General features: G+C 37.3%; 1 protein-coding gene across 17 annotated transcripts in view; it reads right to left on the reverse strand.

The window, feature by feature from the left end:
- MBNL1 (muscleblind like splicing regulator 1) overlaps window positions 1-26729 on the reverse strand; it is a 176453-nt gene that overhangs the window by 102642 nt on the left and 47082 nt on the right. Inside the window, exons 1-3 of one of the 17 annotated variants that reach the window (XM_036349121.1) lie at window positions 7008-7078; window positions 6726-6844; window positions 3221-3777 (exon numbers count right to left, since the gene is read on the reverse strand). The exons of 14 other annotated variants lie outside the window; for them this stretch is intronic. Coding sequence is in view for 1 of the 3 variants with exons in the window: in XM_036349114.1 (XP_036205007.1) it covers window positions 6726-6731 (6 nt within the window). In the remaining 2 variants the exon portion in view is untranslated. Of the gene's footprint in view, window positions 1-3220; window positions 3778-6725; window positions 6845-7007; window positions 7079-26729 lie in introns of those variants that run through there. 2 more of the 17 variants (XM_036349123.1, XM_036349114.1) reach the window with 2 other exon arrangements.

Consider the following 26729-nt stretch of genomic DNA (forward strand, 5'->3'; position numbering starts at 1 on the left):
AGAGAGAGAGAGACATCAATGATGAGAGAGAATCACTGACTGGCTGCCTCCTGCATGCCCCCTACTTGAGATCTTGAGCCCGCAACCCGGGCATGTTCCCTGACCGGGAATCGAACCATGAGCTCCTGGTTCATAAGTAGATGCTCAACCACTGAGCCACGTGGGCCAAGCAGATCTGCTCTTTTATTTCTTTCCTACATGGATATGTCTAACAAGGCTGGTAACTCTGATTTATTTGTTACAACAAAGGAAATGTGTCAGAAAACCTGACATCTGACATTTCTCAGTATCTAGCATGAATATCTTGCTCACAGCCCACCAGCCAGGACGGCCCTCATTCTCTCGAAGAAGGGACACGATAAACGAGAATTCAGAGGCCTGAGTCTCATGAGCTGAGTGATGACAGAATACTCAGGGTCATAATGATTGGGGCGAAGACCTGATTTGGAGAACCTGCAGAAGATTTTTAAGATTTTCCATGAACAAGTGCTTCTTTTTTTTTTTTTCTTTCTGAAATAAGTGTTATAAATATATCAAAAGTATTTCAACTATTTTTCAAATTAAACTTCCTAAAAAGAGAATCCATTCTTATTTTTACACCTAGTTTTTTCTTAGGTCCATCTTGGGTCTTGAGTCCATCCTGAACATCCTGTAAGGGAACTGGGTCATTACAATGTTATCTCCCAAGGAATCACAAGGAAGGAGTCCGCACAAGGTCCTATTTAATGATGGTAGGTTTTCAGTAAAGTCAGCGAAAACCTGAGTTTGAAACAATATTGCTAAGTCAGGGACCAGAAAGCAATTCATTAATAAATATGTCAAATAATTTCATGCAAATATAATCTACATTCTTTCCACTTTTAGGATAGCACAAATAAACGGATATCTATAAAGAAGCGAGCTAATGAATTTTTCATGTTTGGAAACAGTGGAAGAAGTCAATTAAAAATTTCTGCTTAGAAACAGAAAATAAACTGCCTATATTTGCACAGTGGTCTAATCTTTCAATTCTAAGAATTTAATATTTCAGATAATTGCCCAATTTACAGGATCATAAACTGAAATGAATGGCATGCCAGAAGTTCTATCCTCCCTTCAAACAGAAACATTTTAATGGCTCTTCTACAGTGCTTTTCAAAATCTGACTGTAATAAAAGCTACACTAAACAAGACAAATAAAAAATTCTAAAGGCCTCAATCAGGCCACAATGCACCATAAGTCCACGTCTACCAGCCATGCTTAGGCATATTTGATACTGAGGAAAATCTCTTTAATTCCCAGAATCCATCCACTGCTCTGCAGACATTGGCAAGGGGGCCCCTCAAATGTATTGCAATGTCAATAAATAGCACTGCATAGAGGCAAGGGCACTGGATTAGAACTCAAAGACTTAGATTCTGGCCTTAGCCCTGTGCTTCAGAAATTGTGAGTTATCAGTCCCCTATTTCTAAGATCTTTACAGCACCACTATTTTTTGAAATTATGTACCTTTTTCTGCATGCCCCCAAAAGTAAGCACTAAAACTCTAAATTTGACTGTATTGTGCCCTGCTTTTGTGAAGTTACTTTACTGATAAAATATTAAATACAATTAATGCCACATTCACTATGTTCCATTAAAAATATTTTGAAGTTAGAGTTTTAAAGTAATTTTATAAATGTCCATAAGTTCAATATATCGCTTTAATCTTCATATTTAGTTAAGTAATTCAAAATTATATGTGTGTATACATATGTATAAGAATTCTAGGTAATGCCCTAGCTGGTTTGGCTCAATGGATAGAGCGTCAGCCTGCGGACTGGTGGGGGTCCCAGGTTCGATTCCGGCCAAGGGCACATGCCTGGATTGCGGGCTCGATCCCCAGTAGAGGGCGTGCAGGAGGCAGCCAATCAATGATTCTCTCTCATCATTGATGTCTCTATCTCTCTCCTTCTCCCTTCCTAAAATCAATAAAAATATTTAAAAGAAGAATTCTAGGTAAATAAAAAAAGGAAAAATGTATTTCATAGGCCGACTTAAGAATAATGCAAACTCCTTAAGACTATACTATATACATCTTTAAAAAACTGCAAATTCATTACCAATATTAAGAATCAAAGCATTAAAATTTCCCTTTTCTATTTTTACATATGAAATCTACTACCCAATGTATTGCACCAGAAAGACTTCAAAACATTCTATTTCCTTATACTTTGAAGTCTAGAGGGAATAAAACTTAATTATTTTAAAGTGCAAATAAAACACTTTGTTGAACACTTTTAGTTTTAAAAATAAGCATCCGAAATAAGCACTACCAAAGACAAATCTTATTTTTCCCTTTGTAAAACTATTAGTCAACATTCTTCTTTTTCATCTTTAAAACCTGAGTTACATTTTTACTTATTGAAGGGAAAGAGTTTCAGTGTGACAGTAGCTAATCTCCTTGATTCCAGCTATAGGGAATCAATGACAAGATTAAGTCCATTGAAAGCAAAGGGGGAAAAAGAAGACATGATTGGATCGTAAGGTCACCAAAGACCTCATTTCAGCATTGGTGTCTTAATATCATTTTGCAGATTACCGCCCATGAATGGAGGCTGGGCAAAGAACAAAGGGTTATTGATAAATAAGTGTTGCCACAAAACCTAAAATGCTGAAGAAATGGTTTGTGATGTTCACTCTCAGAAGCTACTGATCTCTCTTCTACCAATTATTACATGCAAACACCCCACATATGTCCTTCATCCAGGCTAGGTATACCCATAGGAAGTTATTTTTCCCCCCAAAAAAATAGGTGCAGAGAATACTTTTTTAAAAATAAACTGAAAGTAAGGCCCTAAAAGAAGAGACTGCTACATTTAGAATGCTAAGCTGTAATTTTTGACAAAGGACAATAATGCGCCCTAGCTCTACCAAGATCCGAGCTGCTCTTCCTACTGCTTTTGAATTAATTATGGGTTTAGGAATTTGAGTTTTAAGAATTTGGGGATATAATCATCAAATGTTTTTGGTTTGAAACAGGAACAAGGAGATGAACAGAACACAGGCTTTGAAAAATAAACCGTTTCTACTTTATGTTTCACAGTTTTAACTCTCCCTAGGATTTCTCTTGCTAGCTATACAATGCAGATGGTGAAGGAGAAAAAAAAAAAAATGCTTCATAGAATCCAGTGCTATTCAGCCTACATGAACCCCGCATTTTATCTTCTCAACAGCTTCCTAGAGAAATCGGAATCTTACCTTCTCACATCTTCTGCAGAGGCCTCTTGGTGCTTTGAAAACTCCTGAGGTCTATGTCAAACGGCCATTGTCTCGCTCCCAGGGTCTTAGGGGCTTGGAGAAATCCCAACACCTGCTGCTACCACTGAGCGTCAAGGCCAGAAAAGCTCCAGGGTTTGCCAGCGGGATCACTGAGCCACAGCCAAAGCTTGGGAAGCCTTAACAACTGAAAGCAAGTGTAGAAGGCAACGTGGTACCCAGCACTGGGCTCAATTGTAGCAGCAGGGGGAGGAATGTTCCGGCCCTCACAAGGGTTTAGAGGCAGCCATCAGGGGACCCAAGGCTCTGTGGATGGACAGGGCCAAGGAAGTGGAGACAGGGCCACACAGCAGGAGACCCTAGGGGGAGGGGAACAACTAGCGCAGAGCTCAGGTAGCGCTTGAAAAGAATCACCAAAAATCCCCCGACAGAACACAAGAAGCGATGGCGAAATGCAACAGAATACATGGAGACAGGCCATTCTAGCACCCCATACGACAGCCAAAAACACAGTGGAGGGGGGACATGGAGCTCTAGCTCTAGAAAGAAAAGTAAGGAAGACATATTACAGTAGGCCTACTGCAGTTGAGGTTAAAAATCTAACACATTTCAAAAAAATTCCCAAATCCTGCCATCATAACATTTACATCATGATAAGGAAATGTACGGCTATTAAATGTCCAAGGGTGCAATCTACAAGGAGACAGAGATTAAAGGCAAAGGTGTGAGTTATCCAAGGGGAAAATGAAAAGACAGAGAGAAGGTTACATGGAGAAGGAATCGAAATCACTTTTTAAGTAAGTACAGCACATTTGATCAGCTACATTACGTTCCGTTATGATCAGCTGAGGAATACTGAAGGAATTCAGTGAGATAAGAGAAGGAGAATATGGAGAAAAAGGGGCGAGTGGATAAAGAGTGTTCACAGACGAAAAGGGGAGAGGTAGGAGAAAAGGGGAAAAGAAAAGAGGAGGAAGAAAGGAAAGTGGGGTTAACTTAGTAGATTGCAGTGCACTGTCAAATGTGTCAAACAAACTACTCACTAAGACTCTCCTGAATCTCGACTTCACGCTGTATTTTCCAAGGAGATGCTTACAGCTTGCTAACCACTACTCACGGCTCTTCAACTGCCCAAACGCCCCCAGGAACTCCCCCTCTTCAGGAGCCCACTGGCTATTAAATATTAAACAGCTACAAGAGGCAGACCCTAGGACAATTTTGCTTTAATGAGCCGGATAAAAATCAAGTCAGGAATTAAATCTAAACAGAACTTTAGTAATCCCTAATATGCATCAAAATAAAAACAATCAGTCTCACTTCGAAATTGCCACTTTTTCAAGACCAGAAGCAAATTAACCAGTACGGTATACGTGTTTTATAATTAAATAAGAAGAAACTCTACTGCCTGATAGTAGTGATGCCCATGTCATTCTGAAGCTCAAGTATTTACTTACATTTTTGTAACCCAAGTTAACTAAAATAGGGATAATGTATTTCACTTGATTTCAAATAGCTCAGAGAATCTTGTGTCTCACCTCAGATATATATATAGTTATGTTCTCTTAAATGTAATGCTATTATATATACAATAAAAGTAGCTTTTGCTTAGGCAAACTCAATTATGTCCAGTAAGTAACTAAGCCAAACATTTTTATAAAATAACCCTTATTCTGCAAAATAGTTGGTATTGACTAGGCAACTAGTATTTTAAATATGAGAGAACTGAGTTTTTATAAAGGAAGAAGATGAGGAAACGGAATGTTCCTCTAAAAATACTTTCATTGTATGAACAGTGTGTAAGTTTAGATATTGATTTCAACTAATTTAATTTTTTAAAACATATCTTGTCAATAGGATAGGTTTAGATAAGAAAATATTCAGAGAATCCCTATGGTAAAAACCAAATGGAAGTGGATTTTTTAAAACATAAAAAATCTGACTTTATTAAAAATCAATTACAGTTTGTTTTTCTGACCCACGTTCTCAATCCCACTCATAAAAACCAGTTTCAACAATATAACTTTTTTTTAAATGTGCAAGAAAAAACAAGGGAGTGAATACATACTGCCAATGTGAAATGGCAGGGTCCATTTATAAGACTCTTCAGATAAGACAGTATGTCAGGACTATTATCCATGGAATTAGAAAAATTGGCAATAGCTTTTTAAAGATAAATATTGTATTGCTACTACAGTGTCTTACTAAAGTAATAAGATCAGACCATCTAAACCAGTGTTTACCTGTTGCTAAGCATCACAAAAGGATAAATTTTTGATAAATGTGTTCAGTTGCATCCCTACACCTAGCCTGGCAGCACAGTAGGTGTCCAATGAATATTAATTGGCTGAATGGTGGTGCCACATGTGAGAAGACACTCTTCAGAAAGATTGCATCGTAGGGGTAGGGGTGGAGGGGGGGTAGGTTATGGTCAAATAAATTTCTTAAAAATTAAAATAAAATAAAACAGGTGAATTCCTGCATGACTTGTCAGAGCCTTTATTATACTACTATAAATTCCTAAACTCTACCTTTTTTTATGAAATACCTATTCATCACAGATTAATTATTCTAGAAAGATTTGGTCTACACCTCTATGGCAAACTTAATATTTCTATATACTGCAATCTTTTAAAGAAAGACAGAGGTAAGCTACTAACTGGCCCATATTCATGTCCATTAAAAATTATAAGGTGGAAGATATATATATATAATATATGTATATGTGTGGTGTACTTCAAATATAGTAGGCTTTATTTAAGAAATGGCCTCTGCTTCGGGGAAAGAGAATTTGAGATTGAGAAAATTTCAGAGTGAGAAAACCTGAAATATCTCATTCAAATCATTCCCTTGGTCAATAAAGGATCTTGCTCCCGTAAAGTATTGTATTGGTGCATAAATATATTAACAATAAAGTTTCTTTATTGCTAATGTCCCAGATACGCCTATGCAACTATCTGACTAATATGACCGATATCTTACAAATTTACTTACAATTATCTTAAATTGAAAAGAATACTCCTGGCAAGAATTAAATTATGCATGTTAAATAATATTTTTATTTATAATTCAACACTGTTGTGAAAAGGGAGGTTCTCATTTAGAATGGAAAGGAGGAATACTTGCTTTTATTACTAGTGGTCTTTTTTTTTTTTTTTTAAATTACTATGGCTCAAGTGAAAAACAAGAACACAGATCAAATAGTGACAGGAATTCCATGAGAAACTATGCTCCATATACTGAGGTATCTGACAAACTTCAGGATTTGTGTCTTTTCAAGTAGCAAATCCAGGGGGGAGGGGATATAAACTTTATGTATGGTACACGTACAGGATCACGTGTGTTAGAACTAGGTTCCTCTCTAAGACAACGTTCTGAGGTTCAGAGTCTCAGAGGCCATTTTCCCATGGACGCCATCTCAGTCCTTGAGAGATCGAGCCTACCCAAAAGATGCCAGTCAACTGGCTCCCCGTGTGCCTTGTTCACTCACCAGCATCCATTAGCCAACTCCATGCTTTATCTTCAATAGATAAAATACGGCTTCTTCGTGCCATGGTGCCATGAAAGGATCCAGAAGGTTCCCCTTAAACAACATTTCCTGAGTGGCTGCTGCAGCACCGAGAGTAAAGGAGATGCCAGGTCAGCTACGTCTCCTTCCCAGCAACGTTAGCAGCAGCAGCAGCAGAAGAAGCTGGAGCAGAACGTGGAGACCCAGTTCCTGGCAGGATGCTAGCCAAGCACTCTGTTCCCTCTACAGCTAGACAGAGTTTACCTGTATGTTTGCGCCTTTCCGGCAGACTGTCAAAACAGGTGTCTTCCTGTGATCAGACTCAGAATCTGCTCCCAAACAAGGTGAGAAATATAGAGTGACTGTGCAATGCGAAGGTTCTAGTTCCAAGGCAAACAGGTTTACTTTATTATTAGGAAGACTGGATGAATCCTTTTTAAATTTCCATCCACCCTTCCCACTCCGACTAAGCAAGCGGATTGCACTAAAATTTCCTGTTAATGAAAGAAAGGATGTTACCATATAAAATACATGGCCTCGTGCAATTTTGGTCATTTCTTTCCTAATGTTCTATCTGCCTTTCCTGGCACAGGGTCATCTCTTGCAAACGCTCATGTTTTCATAATCTTTACAACGGCGCCAACAGACGGGGAGAAGTCGGTCTTGTGATCCTATGTTATGGAAGGATCAACGACTTCTCTGCTTCTATATTTTACTCCCGTTTGGGTGCTACTGATGAGTTTTCTCTTCACCATAAGGAGTGGTTAGAATATGGCTGGGCAACAGAGTTACGTAGGTAACGTCATTAACCAAGCATTCCCTTTACTTAACATTCAGAGATAAAGTCCTATAGCTATAAAAAGAATCTAGATTTCTTTTTTTCATTTAAATAGCTCTGCAAAGAATACGTGAAAAAAAAAACATATTATTTTCCTAATGAGTATTTACTTGAAGAGAAGAATTATAAACTCTAAGATATGCGCTCGCTGCACAGTAGAGAATAACAGCTCTAATTAGCAACATTGAAACCCTACACACAGAGATTCCGAGGATAATATTGTTTCTCGTGTATTAATGTTCACTTCATTATCAAAGTAATAAGAACAATAGCTAACCCACTGAATAGTCATAAAGGGCCAGGCATTGTGCTCTGTGTTTTACATGTGCTATCTCATTTAATCTTTTTTTTTTTTTTGTAAATATATTTTTATTGATTTCAGAGAGAAGGGGCGGGGGGAAAAGAGACAGAAACATCAATGATGAGAAAGACTCACTGATTGGCTGCCTCCTTACACACACCCAGGCATGTGGCCTGACTGGGAATCAAACCGTGACCTCCTAGTTTGTAGGTCAATGCTCAGCCACAGAGCCACACCGGCCGGGCCAAATCTTCACAGATATTATCACTGCTGCAATTTGCAAATAAGGAAACTGAGGCTCAGTCAGGTTCCATCACATGTTTAAGGTCACCAAGCTCACCAGTGATTTGAAACCAGGGGGTCCGGTTCCAGAACTGCGGCTCCTAAACGTTTCACTAAAACTGCAGCATGCGTTTTGGTTTACATTTCTTTGTGTATTTTAAGTTCCCCTTTAATACACAGGCATTAGAAAATGTTTACATTTTATAATAAGTAATAAACATGGCCTTTAATGTGTGCCCCGGAATTCCGTAAGTCCTCCACATGTATTAATCTATTTCAGATTCACAACAATCCAACAAGGCAGACAGCCTCTGATTGAGGGGCACATCTAAGGGATCCAAGGCATAGAGTGTCAGGTAAGCTGCCAGAGGTCAGACAACTACTAAGAAACAACCACTACGGAGCAAATGCAAGCCTCAGCTCCAGGGAAGGCAGCCCCTGAGTTGTAGCTTTAAGTCTGTGCCTACTCTCTGCTGTCTTGGAAGCTGATGGTGTGAGCCACACAGAGAGAGGGAATAAGGAATGTCAGGTCTGGCCAGGACCCTAGCGGGGGGAGGATCTGCTATTCTTTTCCAAAATGTAATATGCATGAAGTACATAAGCTTACATAATACACAATTCTACATCCATTTCTCTTCACAATGCTCACCAATTTAAGGAGATTAACAAACGCTGTATGTGTTACTCAGATTTTTAAAAAGTGAAGGACAAATTCAATTTTCACTTTTGTTTCAAATGTATCGTATCTTCAGAGGTACTAGCAATAACCTTATTATCATCACAGTGTCGGTCATTCTGCTTTGGGGGATCACCACTGCTGGAAGTCATACTTGTACCTTACTCCATCATTGGCAAATACATTTAATTATGTGCAGGGCCAAGATAATAATTGTGAGCTTGGAGGAGGCTTCAGAAATCCAGGGATCGTCCCCTAAGATGGGAACTGAACCAACCCTGGACCAAGAGGCTTCCTTGAATATTCAGCAGCTGAAACGACCATCCTTGAATCTGCACTAAGCCCTCTGGGTCATCTCAGACAGCCCAGGCCAAGAACCGAGGGTCCCAAATGTAAGCCTGAAACCCCAGTGAAGAATACCAAGACCAATCTATCTCTTTAATTTGGCAGCAAGCCTGCCTCTCTGGACTAATTTTCGTTAGCTTCAGCTTTTGTGGCTTTAACCAAATGTAAATTAAATTAGCACAAGAAACCATGAACACTTCAGAAAGACAATAATACAGTTACGGTGACGGCATCTCGTCTCTGGTAGAATTTAGCCACAAGTAAGAAGAAATGCAGTCATTTGATGGCATTTAGCGAGAAGAAATTTAGGTGTCCATGTGACACAGTTTGAGGCGATGCAGTTTGAGTCTACTTACTCTCAATTTTTTTTTAATAATCAAGTTTCCATAGAAGGAAGATGTCAATTCTTTGCCTATTTCTGGACAACTATCCTCCCTGCAGAATTCTAGAGCAGTGCTAGCAGACATTATACCCACAAAAGACTGGCTTTCTCTTTGGCTGACAATAAGATTTATCTGTCTTCAATGTTAACACTGAATTAACACAAAAGTTATTCTAAACACATTTGACATCTTTTGGGTGAGCAAAACAAAGTGACCCCCATAGGCTATTACATAAGACAATCATAACAAATGATTTTTATGGCCTTGGCAATACTAAGTGATACACTGGGAAGATCATGACTCATTTATGCAGTCATACAAATATATATATATATATATATATATATTTAAATTCTTTTACTGACTGCTAAACTTACCTAGTACAGTAACAATTCTTATTTCTTGCTGATGTTGATGTTAATGGTGGTGCAATTAAAAACACAGAAAAATAGCTGGCCGGTGTTGCTCAGTGGTTAGAATGTTGGCCCATGCATGGAAGGGACTAGGGTTCAGTTCCTGGTCAAGGGCACGTACCTAGGTTGCAGGCTAGATTCTCCACTCTGGTCAGGGCTCTTGCGGGAAGCAACCAATGTGTCTTTCTCACATGGGTGTCTCTCTCTCCCCCGCCATCCCCCCACCCCGCCTCAAAAGTCAATGGAAGAAATATCCTCAGGTGAGTATTAAAAAATAATAATAATTTTAAAAAAACATAGAAACATAAGTTTCTGATCATTTTAACATGTTACATTTAGAAAGATCGATCAACAGAAGTTAAATGAATAAATTAGTATCTTATTCTCCAACTCTAACTGGGCCTACTCTCTTTTATTTAATTCCTTTAACTTGGCTTTATCTGGAAAGAAAAATATTAATGAATATCAACTCTAGGTGGTACTTGGGTCAAAACAGGTGAGGTTGCAGTGAGCTCCCAGCTTCTCCTAGAAACCAAACAATGCACCAACCATAACCAATCCTTAACTAACACGAAGTCAGCCAAATATAAACTGGTGACCTAAAAGGGAAAAGCTCCAATTATGCATTACAGTTTCCTGAGTCATTTTGTCCTCACAACTTTATGCTTTAAATAAACCTATGCTTTAAATGCTGGCTAAAGAAAATCTACGAGCAACTCAATATGACTTAGTGTTTCCAAGTCAGGAAAAGGAAGAACTTTCAGTGTTTGAGATAACGCTTGTTTTCTGTAGTTTGGAAAATAAACATTTCCTATGCAGTTATTCCTGGGGGACAGTGTGTGTGTGTGTGTGTGTGTGTGTGTGTGTGTGTGTGTGTGTGTGTAAGAGTGGAGCAGGGGAAAAGAAAGAAGGGAGAGAGAGAGAGATTTTTTAGCAGTAATTTGGCGTTCATGTAAACTGCTTATTTTGTGCTGGAGTTAAAATTTATCTCAGCAAGTTATGTGCACGTGAGCTGTGAAAGTATTGCAATTTAACATAAAATCAACAGGAAACACTTACTTGATTGTATATCACATTTCTATGGATTCAATGATACATAATGATATAATCCATATAGTTACATACAATAGTAGAAGTCTTGGGTCTCTAAATTAGATTAATTTGATATTTCAATATACATAAGCCATTTTTCTACAATTAAATAATATTTTTTCTGTATATCTTTGAATGAATAGATTTTATCCTGAGGTTCTGCTTATATAATCCTAAAGATACCTACTTTACTTAAATACATCTTATGTGATTTTTTATTTTCTGTAGTTACTACAGAATGACTAAGAGAAATAACAGTTTTATACAGGGTGTCCCCCCCAAAAATGTATAAACTTTAACAGCAGATAGCTCAATTTTGGAAATGAAACAAATTTTAATAAACACAGCTTTATAATTATTCAAAATGTGTGTATACCTATTTTGAGACACCCTATATTTGTCAAGTATGGATGGACACATAACCTATCAAATGACATTTTAAGATATCAAGGCACTAGTAAGATCTTTTACTGAAATTGTCCACCTTCCCATGTGTTAGTTGGAAATGCATCATATATGCTTGTCTTCCATATCTGTATACAGGATTGTAAATTAATAGAACAAAATGCCATTTCCATGTCAGGTATATACCTATATCTACCAGTCCTGTAAATTCTGATTATACAACATTGAGTCAGGTATATTATTGTTCCCATTTGACAGATGAGAACACTCAGAGATGTTGAAAAATGTGTCTAGGAAGATGTGCTCCAAAAATGCCCAAATACCTTTGATAGAAACCAGGTATTAATGGGATTCCACTAACCAACACATACACACACAATGTTTACTTTTTTTGTTTTCTCTTTATAGGGACTGTCATATATGTGTGTGTGTGTGTGTATATATATATATATACACACACACACACACACATATGACATATAGAGTTACAACATATTTTTAAGAATTTATAAAAATTCTTAAAATAGTTGGAGATTGTTACTCCTTTGGTTGTCAGATAAATGCATAAGTGAAAATTATTTCAAACCAAATAGCAAGCATATTTTAAGATGCAAAGAATACTTTTATTTAATCAACACATGAATGTAGAACATGAGTTTGTTTTTTAAAAATAATACATTTTCTTTGAGTATGTATGGCAGTGCTGGCTGGCCTAAGATAAGTCACCTCAGCTAAGAAGTAAACATTGTTCTTTTATTTTTACAGGGTTCTCTTAATCCCTAATAAAAAATTTTGCCCATTTTTGTTTTTATTTGTTGTTAATACAAATTTTATGTTTTGTAATTAAATGCAACCAGTATTATTCCTTTTTCAAAAGTCCAGTTTCACTCTTAATTAGCTCATATCTGTCTTTTTTTATGGCACTTCCAGATCTACTTTCCTGTTTAAAATATTTCTTCCCCCACTCTCCACCCTTTTTTTTCTTCCAGAAATGACTAATCTTCCTGTTATTCTATTCTGTCAGTTTTTCCCCTGTATTCTTCTCATGTTGCATAACATTTACTTTTCACTGACTTCTTTTAGAGTTTTGATACTACATTCTTTATGCTAGCCTTCTGCTTTCAACAAATTAAAATAGTCAATATTTATGGATTAGCTAATTTGACAATTGTGCTATGCAGATCAAATTTCTCTTTAAGTCAAAAATGCAACTATTCTTTCACTTGACAGAATATAAATATCCAATTTTTATATATTTTTATATATAAAAATTAAATGCAGTCTAATCCTCAGACTTACCAGATAGCACAATTAAAGGGCTATACTTTTCATCTCTTTTAAATGTTTTACTAAGGTGCTAACAAAGAAACAGAATACCATCTCTAGAACTCTCTTGCTTCCCAGCAGTTATCCATAACATCATAAAACATGTTAGCATAGACAGACCTATAAGCAGAATCTGAAGTGGTTCCATCTTTCTGATTTTCAATTGCAAAAAAAATACTTCTAATTACATGCCAAAAAATTGCCTTCACCCTAATCTCAAATAATTATAACAGCTATATAATAGTAGCTGAACATGAGTAAAAGAGTCGTTTCTATTCCAGAGAAGACATCTGAGAAGATTTTTAGAATTACAATGATTTAAATAGTCATTATATTTAAAATTTACAACACAATATCACATGCCTACCAAAACAATATAAATCACAACCTCAGGTTTCCATAGCACATTTTTTTGATTAATTCAATATTATATCATGGTCATTACCTCATGGTATAATCACAGAATTCTTTAGAGGAAGAAGTGTATCACTAGTCCCATTTACAGAGGCCACCGATACAAGATGTTCCAAGAGCTTTAGAAACTGTACATTTTCTAAAATTCAGAAACACCTTCAAAAATCCTAACAAAAACATTTTAATTATAGGAGATAAAGACATCCACAAAATGTCACCCTCACTTCCCTAAAACAGAAGTCAAATGAAGTTCAAATACTTGCTTATATTAAAATAGCACAGAATTCCACCACTTAAAGTAAGTGAGTCTTGGGGAGAATCCCCATTACTTCACCTTCCTATTTTCCCAAATAATAATAACATCCTTGTTTGTCACATGTAATATCCTATATAGAAATATTTCATTTGCTTTGGGTCAGCAGGAGCAACTTAATTTTCAAATCCCCTTGTTGTCCTACTTTAAACACAAGGGCCAAGGAATCTAAGAGCAGCTAAAAGTATTATTAGTTCAAATGTATAGTATAAACACCAAATATTATAGTAAGCAAAGCAGATTCATAAACATGTTTATTTTTTTTTAAATATATTTTATTGATTTTTTACAGAGAGGAAGGGAGAGAGATAGAGAGTTAGAAACATCGATGAGAGAGAAACATCGATCAGCTGCCTCCTGCACATCTCCCACTGGGGATGTGCCCGCAACCCAGGTACATGCCCTTGACCGGAATCGAACCTGGGACCTTTCAGTCCGCAGGCCGACGCTCTATCCACTGAGCCAAACCGGATTCGGCAAACATGTTTATTTTTTAATCACATCACATTATGAGTAGAAAACAAACCCAAACTGTATATTCTATGGAAAAGCAAAGCATAGATCTACATCCCCAGCAGCTAGCACAGTGCTGGCCAAGGAAAAAAATGCTCAATGTGTATATTCTGAGTGAATAAATGCCATCACATAGAAGTATAGTTATAGTAAAAAATAAAAGAAGAAAAAGGGACTTTTTGGTACCACAAAAAATAATGTTATCAAGGTATATTAATTAAAAAAATATATAAGATTTGGAGAAATAATTAAGATAATTTATCCAGGGAAAACTTGGTAAAAATCTGTTGGAACACTTTGAACATATCTATATGGAGTTTATATTAGAAGATAATGTCTGATTTGAAAATTGACAGAATCATGCATTTTCTCCACCTTCTGATATGGAGTTTCCAATTGGTTATTATGTAAAGCCCTTTATAGAAAAACTCCAGGTAATAAATGCAGCAGGAATTATGTAATTAAAATTCCTTTAAAAAAAATCATGGAACTACAAAATAATCAACAAAGGGTTGTAAAACCACTGGGTCCAATTCTGGTGGAGAATGTTTTGGGGTTGGCCCAGGCTCACCTGAAACCATTGATAGATTTCAGCATCATTAACATAATTGTATTAACCAATGTCACCCCAATAAATTCAATAAAGACTTTTTAAAAACATTGTAAATGAGTAAAATACATAAATAAAACATGATTCATTACAAAACAAATGTGGGGACAAATGAAATGATGCCCTCCTGATGCGATATAAATGGAAGTTCACTGAACCATCTAGCAAGTATTCTCACCAAATAATGATAAGTAACAGTAAATGAACTCAATTCTAGCTTTACATTCTAGTCTACAGGAAATAGGAGTGACAGAGGAACAAATTAAATGACAGGATAGAGAAGCAAGTAGCTAAATTCTGAATCTCAGACCTGCTCTAGGACAATGACCTGAATTTTTCAACAAATAAAGACATGGCGGGGGGGGGGGGGGGGGCAGGAATTATCATAGATTAAAAGAACCTTAAAAAACATAACATAGAAACAAAATGTGTATATCTCATTTAGAAGATCATTTGAGCAATCCATCTATAAAAATAAACAGATGTGCCAACTGTGAAAAACTAAGCATAAAGTGGGTATTGTTATATAATAAAATTATTGTCAATTTTGATAAATTTGGAAATAGAGTTATATTTAAAACAAATTCTTGCCTATTACAGATACATACTAGAATTTACAGGTAAAATAATAAGATGTCTGATATTTGTTTTAAAATACTTCAGGGATTTGTTTTAAAATGCATGTTGATGGTAGTAATAAATTAAACAAGATGGGTAAGATGTTGACTGATGCGTACATGGGTAGATGCATAAAAAATACTGATACACACACACACACACACACACACACACATACATACACATATGGATCATTGCAATGTTTTCTCTGAATTTAAAAACTATCAAAATATAGGAAGAAAAAGAACAACCAAACTTGCTCTTGTATTTCTGACCCAGGATCACAAAACCTGGTTGACAGGCCAGGCCATGCTGCTTAAATCTGATTGGCTGACCTAACTCAATTCATTTACCTCTGTGAACATGAATGTCTATATCTGTAATGGGGAAATAACAGCCTTACCTAATTCAAAACATCATATATATGTGAAATGAATTATAAACTTTTTAAAAATCTAAAAATATAGGCATCGTTATTAAAATGCTTTGTTCTTCACCTTCATGTCCCACGTGTGTATATTACCTCTTCAGTTAAGTCATAGGTCTCTAGGAGCAAATTCCATGTCTAATTCCTTCAACCAACAACCATTCAACATATATTTCTAGTGGGTCTAGTGCAGCCGTGGGCAAACTACGGCTGGAATAAAACTATTGAAAAAAAAGACCGTACCCTTTTATGTAATGATGTTTACTTTGAATTTATATTAGTTCACACAACACTCCATCCATGCTTTTGTTCCAGCCCTCCGGTCCAGTTTAAGAACCCATTGTGGCCCTCGAGTCAAAAAGTTTGCCCACCCCTGGTCTAGTGTCTGGCAAGTATTTCACTCAATGGTAAGAACATAAAAGTAGTAAGTCACAGGCCATGTTCTCAAATCCAGGGAGGGAGAGAAATGCAAAATTGTGATTCATGTGCCAAGACAGTTATAAAGATATGAATTTGGTATATTACAGGAACAAAGAGGCAGGACAACAGTATGGCCAGGCCTGAGGTGAGGAGAAGCTTCCTAGAGGAGATAATGTGTGCACTAAATCGAAATATGTAAAAAAGTTTGCAAAACTCATAAAGGGAGAAAAAATATTCCAAGCAGACAGGCAGAAAGAATAAAGGATGTTAGGTTGGAACGGCAAAAGGGGACTGTGGCTAATACTCTGTGTTACAGGCATTAGGTCTCAACCAATGACCCATGTAGACTCAGAAAAATGCTCAGCACTTAATAAGAGATCAATAAATATCTATTAATTTAAATACAAAGAGATATTTTGATAGTACACATAGATAAATGTATTTCTTATCAACCTCACATCAATCTTGAGGTAGATAATATTATTATCTCTACTTTACAGATAAGGGCAATGGAGAACAGAAGGGCGAAGTAACTTGCTGAGTCACTCAGTTGGCAAGTGGTATATTGAGTGATGTCTGAGTGTTTCAAACAGTTTGGAAAGAAAATATTTGAAAATAAAATGCTACACGGCTAGTCCACATGGTCAAATGATTTAGAGAGAGATGACACTGCTAAGTGTTTTATAAGGGCTCTCTGAGGAAGAGGAGGACCCGGAGTTCTCGCATTTGTCAGTTTCCATAGTGTAGAAGTGTAACTGTTTCTACCATGGCCAATTTCAAGCTGCCAGCAGGAAGTCACTGAACATGGAGCTGGGAAGAGATCTTATGTGAGCCAGCTCCAGCATATCACTGCCCACAGCCTTCAACAAGTTATAAGTAGAGAGTGAAAGTAACAGGTTAATTGTATGACCAGAGGATAACAAGAAAATCAAAGAAAAGGGGCAACTGCTAACTCTATTGTTTATAGGGTTCTGTATGCAACTAGCAGTTCATTTATATTTGAAATTAATGAATTCCTAAGGAATATAATGTAATATATGACAGGCAATGAGGATAAAGAAGTAATTCATAGAGATTCCTCAAGGAAACATACATTTTCTATGAATGACAGGGTTGACATTTTAAAAAAGTATTCTTTCAATGTTATTAATGAACTGTGATTACTAAGTGATTTCCTGCTAAATTATTCCTCCCTCAGGGAGCACACAAAGGGATTTATTTCCATCTAGAGAAGTTGAAGGAAACTATTTGATTGGGGTCAGCAATAGACATTACAACCAAAAAGTGGAGGGGAGGTATTTTTGCATATCTTGCTTTGTACAAATTACCTGTCTTATAAAAAGTGTTGAGTGATATTTATCAGAAGGATAGAGCAAGAAAGCCAATCATAGAACTAGATACATATATCTTATTTGTATGTTAAGAATATACATATATATGTGTGAATTCAAATTACTAATATTATTATATTTATATTATTGCTTTAAAAACATTCCTTTAGGTTCCTCATTTAACAATAGTGTTGAATGAATCATCATGGTTAAATTTTATATGTGTATAAAAGAGAGTTTGAATTATTAATATTAATATATTGTTCCTAACACCTTACAAAGTTTCCTTATCGTTTAACAATAATGTCCAATGAATAAATATATCTAGATGAATTTTAAATAAAATATAAAATCAATTATTCACATAGAATGCAAACATAATAATCAAAGAGAAGAAACTTACAATTAGCAAAGCAAAAAAGATCAATTCTACACAAATTTTTTTGGAGGTCTAGCAACCTAAAACTAGTGTGTCCCCATTTTTGGCATGTAACAACTCTACTGGTGACCTGTGATTGAATCTGGCTCTCATAAAACTGCTGCCTACCTCGCAGTTAAGAGAATCCTGGCTTAAATGGACTCCATTGAGCACATGTAAGTCATTAGCTCTGTTTAAGCTAGTTAATGCATATGCAAAATATACTTTTGAGCCTTGTTAGAGTCCATCCATATATGCTGCTTTCTGATGTTCTTATCTTAATAGTAGGTGCCAGGCATCTTTGATTGGGTCCATTTAACCATTGATTTTTACTCATAATGTTTATAAATGGCAGGAGTACCACTTTTTCAGTCCACCCTTAGGAGAGAAAAATTCACAGAAATATGTGATTAAGATTTTTAAATCAATCACCAACACTGTTGCCTAGTACATAAAACAACTCAGGCAACCAGTTTTGTTATTTAATTAAATTGGCATTTTTTCAGCCAAGTTATCAGACTGAGATGATAATGTAAGTATATATTTTTAATTTTGTGATATCCCAATTAGCTGAGAAGCAGACACTCAAGTCAAATGATTTTAGTGTTCTGTATACAATGCATCTTTTCATTTTCTTGAATGAAAGAGGTCTTTCAAAGACTTGACTGTGTCAATTTTTAATGAAATGCACGGTTTAATTTAACTGTAATGACTATAATCAGTTTAACAGTTTTGTTTTGTTTTAATCTTGAGTGTGGAAGCAAGGAAGGTTATGACATGGATCAGGAGCTACTACTATTTCAGTTGGCATTCCATTTTAAATTCAATAGGAATAAATTAGTATTTATTGGAAGCTTACCATGTGTCGGGCCTATGGGTAGACATTGGAGATTCATGGGTGACGAAGGCACAGTCTCTGCTTTTAAAAAACTTCCAGACAGGAGACATGAAGGTAAAAACCTAACAACGGTCTACACTAGGAAAAGGCAGAGTTCTAATGCTTCTCTCTTGCAGCAGTAAAACAACATAGTAAGTAATGTATGTGTTTTCATATGCCTATGCTAAGGTAATATTACCTGCCTTATTAGAATCATATCTAAAACAGCCATGAGTTACATTTTAGATTAGGCATTAAGAGATAGGGTGATAACTGATATGTCCAGATGAAAACAACCACCAAAAAAATCTCAAGCTAAATATATATATATATATATATATATATATATATATATATATATATCTCACAATCTCTTCCCGTTAATTTAAATGTAGATCTGACTACCCCGTCTTTTGAAATGAATACATCACTATGTCCTATACAAATAGGAAGCAAGACATAAAATGCAGAGTTACTCACAATAAAACTCAAACTGTTAATGACAAAGAAGAGCAGCCCAGACTTAGTCTGATGTCTCTTAAGCATTTTAATTATTTTCCAACTTGCAAGTTTAGAAAATTAGATGATCCTCATTATTATCAACAAATAAAATAAACAGAGTACAAAGGTCTTCTCTACACTCATCTCTTCTGAGCATGTAGGAAGGACAGGCTCACTGTTCAAAGCAACCAGCCAAGACTCTATAGAGTCTGTATATATCCAGGCCATACTTTCTCTGAAAACACACTCTGTTTGGAAAACCGCATGCCAAATATAAACTAACAGATTAGCAGAACGTATTCTCTAGGTAGATGACATTTACCAATTGTGAGGCTCCTTGAAGAGGGCCAATGAGTCTCAATGAGTAACGTCTTCATGTTCAAGTGGTGATCGTCGTGTTTGTGACTAGCTATATAATTACTTCACTCTCACCCTTAATGAGCCTGAAGTACTAAATGTTTAAGCCCTCCTGATGATCCTCTTCAAAGTGGATAAATGTAAATTTCTTAATTGCTAGGACTACTGGCATCCACACATAATCTGGATCATTTTGGATTCTCTAGAACTTCCAGTTCTTTTCAAAATAGCTTATATCATACAACTCCTAAAATAACTGTTGGAGGGGGGAAAAAATTAGCAAGTGAACAAGTAGCAGGGGCCCAGGCATTTATGCTTTTCTGAAGCTTGGATTCTTTTGCTTCAGGTTGAAGATCTGCAACACTGTCAAGTTTTCACAGTGGGAGGACAAACAAATTTTTCATTTCTGAAGTTAGAGTGTGCAGAAATTCAAATGTAACAGAGACGGATAGATCTCTCTATAAGTGTCTCATATCTCTGTTATTCTTATTAGTTCTGTAATAAAAACACAACAAATACAGTTGCAGTCTGGTTCCCAGAATGTGCCCCTCACAATACACCGATGATGCTGCTACAACAGCAGGATGCTTTTGCAACCAAGCATTCTTACTAATGCTGTTATCAAAATAACTGCGTGTTGTGCCAGAGCATCGATGAATTTCTCATTCCTCTCTGAGGCATGGGCTGTATATAAAGCTAAGGTACCAGGAAGCTGACCAGGTCCCCGTGAGCTGCCTGCACAAGATAACACACAAAACATGGCATGTGTCCAAATAAGGGCTTGTGCCGGGGTCCAACCCCAGCAGGTCCAGGGGTCCCCAAAGGTGTGGACGGAGTCGGCGAAGAAGAGATGACATGGAGACAGCGTTCAGTTGATCAGCAGCCTAGCCAGGATCTCTAGCCAGGATCTCCAGCCAAGTTCTGGTCTGGATCTCCAGAGAGGTTCTGCTTAGGATCTCCTGCCAGGGTCTGTGTCCATGTTGTCTTGCTAGGTTCTCCAGCCAGGTTCTCCAGGTTCTCCAGCCAGGTTCTGTAGCCAAGTTCCCTCGCTAGGTTCTCCAGCCAGGTTCTGTCCAGGTTCTCCAGCCAGGTTCAGTCACTAGGTTCTAGTCAGGTTCTGTTGCCAGTTTCTGTAGTCAGGTTCAGTCCAAGATCTTTTGTCATGTTCTCTCGCTAGGTTCTGTCTCTAGGTTCTGAGGCCAGTTTCTGTCCAGGATCTTTTGCCATGTTCTCTCCAGCGAAGTTCTTCTGTCTCTAGAGAACGTTCTGTATAGGTTCTGTGCCTAGGTTCTGTCTCTCTTGGTTCCGTATTCTAAGTTCTGTGTCTTGCTGTCTTATTACATCTGTATTTATACCAGTTGATTCAATCCTATCAATCTCTATTACAAAGGTTAGGGTGTTTCTTATCTTCATTCCAGGGAGTAAAGATTATGTAGCTTAAGCATGATTGTTCATAGTTAAAGTGATTAATTACCCGCCTGGCACTTAGTTAAGAGGTTTTATTCCCTCCCTAACTTCAGGGGAAAATCCCTACCTGGGGAAAAAACCTTTCTCAGAGAGGAGACCTTGGTTAAAACACATAGTGCCAAGAAGGTGAGCAAACATATTAAGAACAATATGCCATATATGCCAGGTCCCTTGAAACAGCAAGGATGGACCGGCTCCTGGCAAATTCCCCCTTTTTTATTTTTTAAAAGCAGGCATTAAAAAGAAAAACCTCAAATGCTCTCTTATATCCATTTTAAGAGTAGGATTGGTGCTTTCCGCTATTACCCGAGTCCTGATCTATCACCCCAGGGAGAGCTTGCCAATCCTGCACTTTCCCGGGGTGGAAAGGCTGCAGTGGGGTTAAGGATAAGGCTCCTTGGGCCTACCTCCTCCCATGCCTTTACATTTACCTTTCCTTCCTCAGAAAAGCATGGACATACTTCTTGTATAAAACGTTCTGTCTGACTGGGAGTAACCTTAATTCCTCTGCTAGCAAGCATATGTTAAAAGAACAATACAGAGTCTTCTTTCTTTGGACTCAGTATGGCACATCTTCTCAATCTAAGTTCTGTACTATCCACCTTCTTACCCTACTTATCCTCTATAGGGGGGTCTGAAGCACCCTGGTGGAGTCCTATCCGTCCCGAGTGTGGGGGTTCTCAATGGGGGGGGGGGGCTTACCTAGGGGAATCGTGTTCCAGGGGTTCCCAAAGGTGTGGACGGAGTTGGCGAAGACTATCCACCCTCTTCCTACGGTGGACTCCTATCCATCCCGAGAGTGGGGCTTACCTAGGGGTCCCTGTTCGGGTGCCAGATGCCGGGGTCCAACCCCAGCGGGTCCAGGGGTCCCCAAAGGTGTGGACGGAGTCGGCGAAGAAGGAAGGACACGGAGACAGCGTTCAGTTGATCTGCAGCCTAGCCAGGATCTCTAGCCAGGATCTCCAGCCAAGTTCTGGTCTGGATCTCCAGAGAGGTTCTGCTCTGGATCTCCAGCCAGGTTCTGTGTCCATGTTCTCTTGCTAGTTTCTCCAGCCAGGTTCAGTTACCAGGTTCTCCAGCCAGGTTCAGTCACCAGGTTCTAGTCAGGTTCTCTTGCCAATTTCTGTAGTCAGGTTCAGTCCAGGATCTTTTGCCATGTTCTCTCGCTAGGTTCTGTCTCTAGGTTCTGAGGCCAGTTTCTGTCCAGGATCTTTTGCCATGTTCTCTCCAGCGAAGTTCTTCTGTCTCTAGAGAACGTTCTGTATAGGTTCTGTGCCTAGGTTCTGTCTCTCTTGGTTCCGTATTCTAAGTTCTGTGTCTTGCTGTCTTATTACATCTGTATTTATACCAGTTGATTCAATCCTATCAATCTCTATTACAAAGGTTAGGGTGTTTCTTATCTTCATTCCAGGGAGTAAAGATTATGTAGCTTAAGCATGATTGTTCATAGTTAAAGTGATTAATTACCCGCCTGGCACTTAGTTAAGAGGTTTTATTCCCTCCCTAACTTCAGGGGAAAATCCCTACCTGGGGAAAAAACCTTTCTCAGAGAGGAGACCTTGGTTAAAACACATAGTGCCAAGAAGGTGAGCAAACATATTAAGAACAATATGCCATATATGCCAGGTCCCTTGAAACAGCAAGGATGGACCGGCTCCTGACAGGCTTGTTCCAGAAATTTACATCAACAGAACAGAAATAGTCCATGATAATGCCAGGTCAATTTAACTAGATGGATCCTACCATAACTGAAGGGTGTTGGATTTCATAGAGAAATAGTTTATGAACAGTTATATACATCTACCTAACAAATGTCCCATTACTTTAAAAAAACATTCTCTAAAGTTGAATTTAAAAGCACATGAAATCTGTTCACAATTATTGGTCATGGTCAGGAAGAAACATGGCTTGCAATTCACTAAACACTTAATGAATGCCAAGTATATTCAAAACACCATGCATACAGAGGTGATTAAGTAAGGCTTTCCTTTCTGAGGGAGCTTATAAACCAATGGGAAAAAGAAACATACATAAATGAACTGTAAAATCAAGAATAATGTGATTTATTCTGTGATACAGAAAATGGTAGGGAATGCAGAGAAAAAAGAAGTTATTCATTTTATGAAGTATGCCTTATTTGATAATCATTGTCTAATGATAGCCTCTGGTAATTAAGGGCATAGAGACAGAAGTAAACTCATCTCTCACCAGCAACCATAGGTTGGCTAGCTGGAGGGTTTTTTTGCTAAATGAGCAAAAGTTTAGCAGGAAAAAAAAAGTCTTCTGTAAGAATCAATGGCTATATATAATTTAAACTGCAAAATATTGTATATTTTATTATAATTTTCAATGATGCCTGACACATCCTTTGTATTAGTAAATTTTACAGTGAACTTAGGTATATGCATGCATACTTTGGGGGGGAGGTGGGCAGAGCCTGTTTAAACAGCAAAACACTGTAAACCAGTAACGCTACCAGTAACCAACCCATCTGAGGAGTCAAGAGTTATTCACCTGAACAGTAGAGAATAGCAGTGCCCCGGCCTTAACAGCAGTGAGTCAGTGATGCCATTTTCATGAAATGAAGACTCCATATTCCAGTATTTGCTGTGAACAACTGACTAGTCATAATTAAAGGTTCCTGGTGATCTCAGGTTATTTATAAATATGATTGAGCCCTAACCTCACCAGTGGCTTCTTGGTTTCTTCATGTGAAAAATGAATGGATTTCATGACATTATTCCTAAAGACTCTTCCAACTACAATCCCCAAAACCTATGGATCACTGGAGTTCATTGTTGAAACTGACAAGGGAAAAAATTTATCTCTAAATATCAAGCAAAACCCTTGAACACTGGGCAAACAATCATTTAAATGCCAAGTAAACAAACCTTACATTTAGGCAAGAAGAAAAAGTCAGGTTTTTCATGGACAAACCTAGCATCTGAAGTTTTCATCCTTACAATTTTTATCAAGCTTTAATTATAGCGGAGGCTTGGCTATGAGGCCATTTGCCTCTATTACTGCGAATCCGGTAAAAACTTAACCCAAGTGGAACCACCACTGAATCTCAATTTTCTTCTAATTCACTTCAAATCTGCTAGATACTGCCAATAGTGCAAATAAAAATAACGTTGGTTATAATCCAAACTTAAAAATTAACCTGATATTGAAAAATCATAATAATTAGGGGTACTTCACTAGCCAGGATACTACCATTTGGAAGTTGGCTGCGTTCTGTGAATGACTAGAGAATATCTGTTTTGTTTTTTTAATGTGTATTGATTTTATTTCTGTTCTCTCAATTGACATAATAGCTAGTCATGGCTTAGAAATGAGATTTGCAGCCTGTCCTTACAAAGATCCATGCAACAAGAATAAACTCAGTGGTCAGAATCCATCAAGCTCAACACTGAGGATTATGTCACCGGGTGAAGAGTTGCTGCTGGACCAATCACCTCAAATAGAATCTGTAAACCCACAAACATAGGTCAAGTGCAGTTTAGAACCACACAGTGGAATAAATTTGCAGTAATTTTATAAACTTAAATCATTTTATCTTTAAGGTTATGTGATGTAGTTATATTTGTGCAAATGGGGGAGGGGGATGAAACAAAAGAAACCACAGTTAAAAAAAAAAAAAAGATGGCCGAAGGTCTACCACAGTGATTGAATTCAAATGCGTGATGGTTTTACACCGCTTCTTGTTGAGCTTGAAGACAACATTTATTAAATATCTGGAGCTGCATTGAACAGTATCCTTTTAAGGAGTTTTGTCATAAGATAAACACATTTGAGCGATCAAATCACTTTCGAATGCATGTAACTGGAGATTTCATTTTTCTTCCAATGGTGACCTGTTTTTCTCTGTAACAGTTACTAAGAAAAATATTTTTCAGCTAGTCATAAGAATGACTTCCTTAGAAGCCCTTTCCTTTGTACTATGAAACAGTCTGGAAAATATCTCGCTTGACTCATTCATGCTGTCAAAATATACTACAGGGTAAGGCTGACCACTGATTTTCCCTAATTCCTAGAACAACACATGCAATGTATGCATGAAATTCCCAAGTAACAGAATTAGGGGTTTTAGGACCACTTTCATGTGCTGATAGCTTATAAAACTATACCCACACAGGCTAGTCTATTCATTTGAGATGCCTGAGGACTACCACTTATGCAGGAAACATTTTGTTCATTTAAATTCATTGCACTTAAAAAAAATTAAATGAACAGGGTAAGGTCCTTCATTATGACTCATGTTTTTTAACTTCAGTGCTACAAATAAGGATCAATTAGAAATTCAAAGAGAAGATATCAGTGTTATTTGGAGAGTATGGGAGTTATTTGGAGAACATAAAATCAAATACATTATGTAAAAAATATATAAAATTCTTTACAAAAAACAAAATAGTCACGAGGTAAACCGGATCATCACTGGGACTCACATTTGTTGATACACATTATAAGAATCGTTCAAAATTAACACTCATTCGTTTACCAACTGGCTATGTTATTATAACTAATAAAGAAGATATAACAAAATGAAAGATATATAGTCAATGGAAACCTGCTAGTTATAATGGATACACATCAAGTATCACTGGTTTTTTTTTTTCAGAGAACAGAAGTCATAGGGGATGTTATTTAGAACAAAACAATTATTATTGAATCAGAAACCTAATGGGGATGTTAATGAAACAGTGACTACACCTTCTAACTATAAATAAGAAATACTGAGTAGGTGAAGAGCTTATTTTGTTCTTTAAATAATGTTTCAAAATGCACCCGCAGTGCTAATCATAAAGCAAAGCCAGCTCTATGTGAGTTTGGATCATGTGAAGACTTCCAGATGGTTTTATCCTTAGGAGAAAAATCCGTCTTCTCTATAGATTGAGAAGTCATGGCAAAAATACTGTGTTCCCTTGAATTTCTCGGCAGTATTAAACAAGTGGTTGTTATCCAAAGGCCTATAGCTTTTACAAAATGTATCTGGGCATGTCTCTTGGTTTAGAGACTCCAACTGAGTAGGTTTAGGTGGTGGGGAAGGTGCTAAGAGAAATACACCTTTCCAAGTCTCTTTCGCTTTTGCAGGAAGCCTGGAAAAGTACCTGAGATGCTATCTGGCATGCAGTGGGCATGCCACGTAAGCCCTGACTCACCAGGCCTGAAGCAGATCCTGCTGTGAGTATGGCTGATCACTCAGCAAGGGGAAGGCTTGGGTCTACTAGGTATTTGTAGCAAAGTGGTCCAATTGGCACCATCTCTTATACACTCTCTATTTTTACTGTTACAATTCTGAACTGGCAGGTCTTTTGAGGCCAGGTTTTGAACAGGCATTAAAAAAAAAAAAAAAAGCCAGTCAGAATGTTTATGTTCCCTCATTCTTCAAAAATCATATGCTAGCCAAACAAACCAGAGGTGGCAGGAAGCCCTGGAAGGTATTAACACAGGGAGAGAGTGATCCTCTGTCAATCATCGCAAAGCAAATACATTCTGAAAAAGTAAGAAAACTTTGAGGCCAAGCTGTGACTGGGAAGGATTAATAAGGAGCTCCTTTATTAACATGAAAGTTACTTTCATTCTCAGTATTTCAATAGTTTTTTCCTGATCTAGTAATTCCATAAGGAGAGAGGGGGAGGGAGGGAGGGAGAGAGAG

This window comes from Myotis myotis, unplaced genomic scaffold, assembly GCF_014108235.1.
Source record: "Myotis myotis isolate mMyoMyo1 unplaced genomic scaffold, mMyoMyo1.p scaffold_m19_p_2, whole genome shotgun sequence".
Lineage (NCBI taxonomy): Eukaryota > Metazoa > Chordata > Mammalia > Chiroptera > Vespertilionidae > Myotis > Myotis myotis.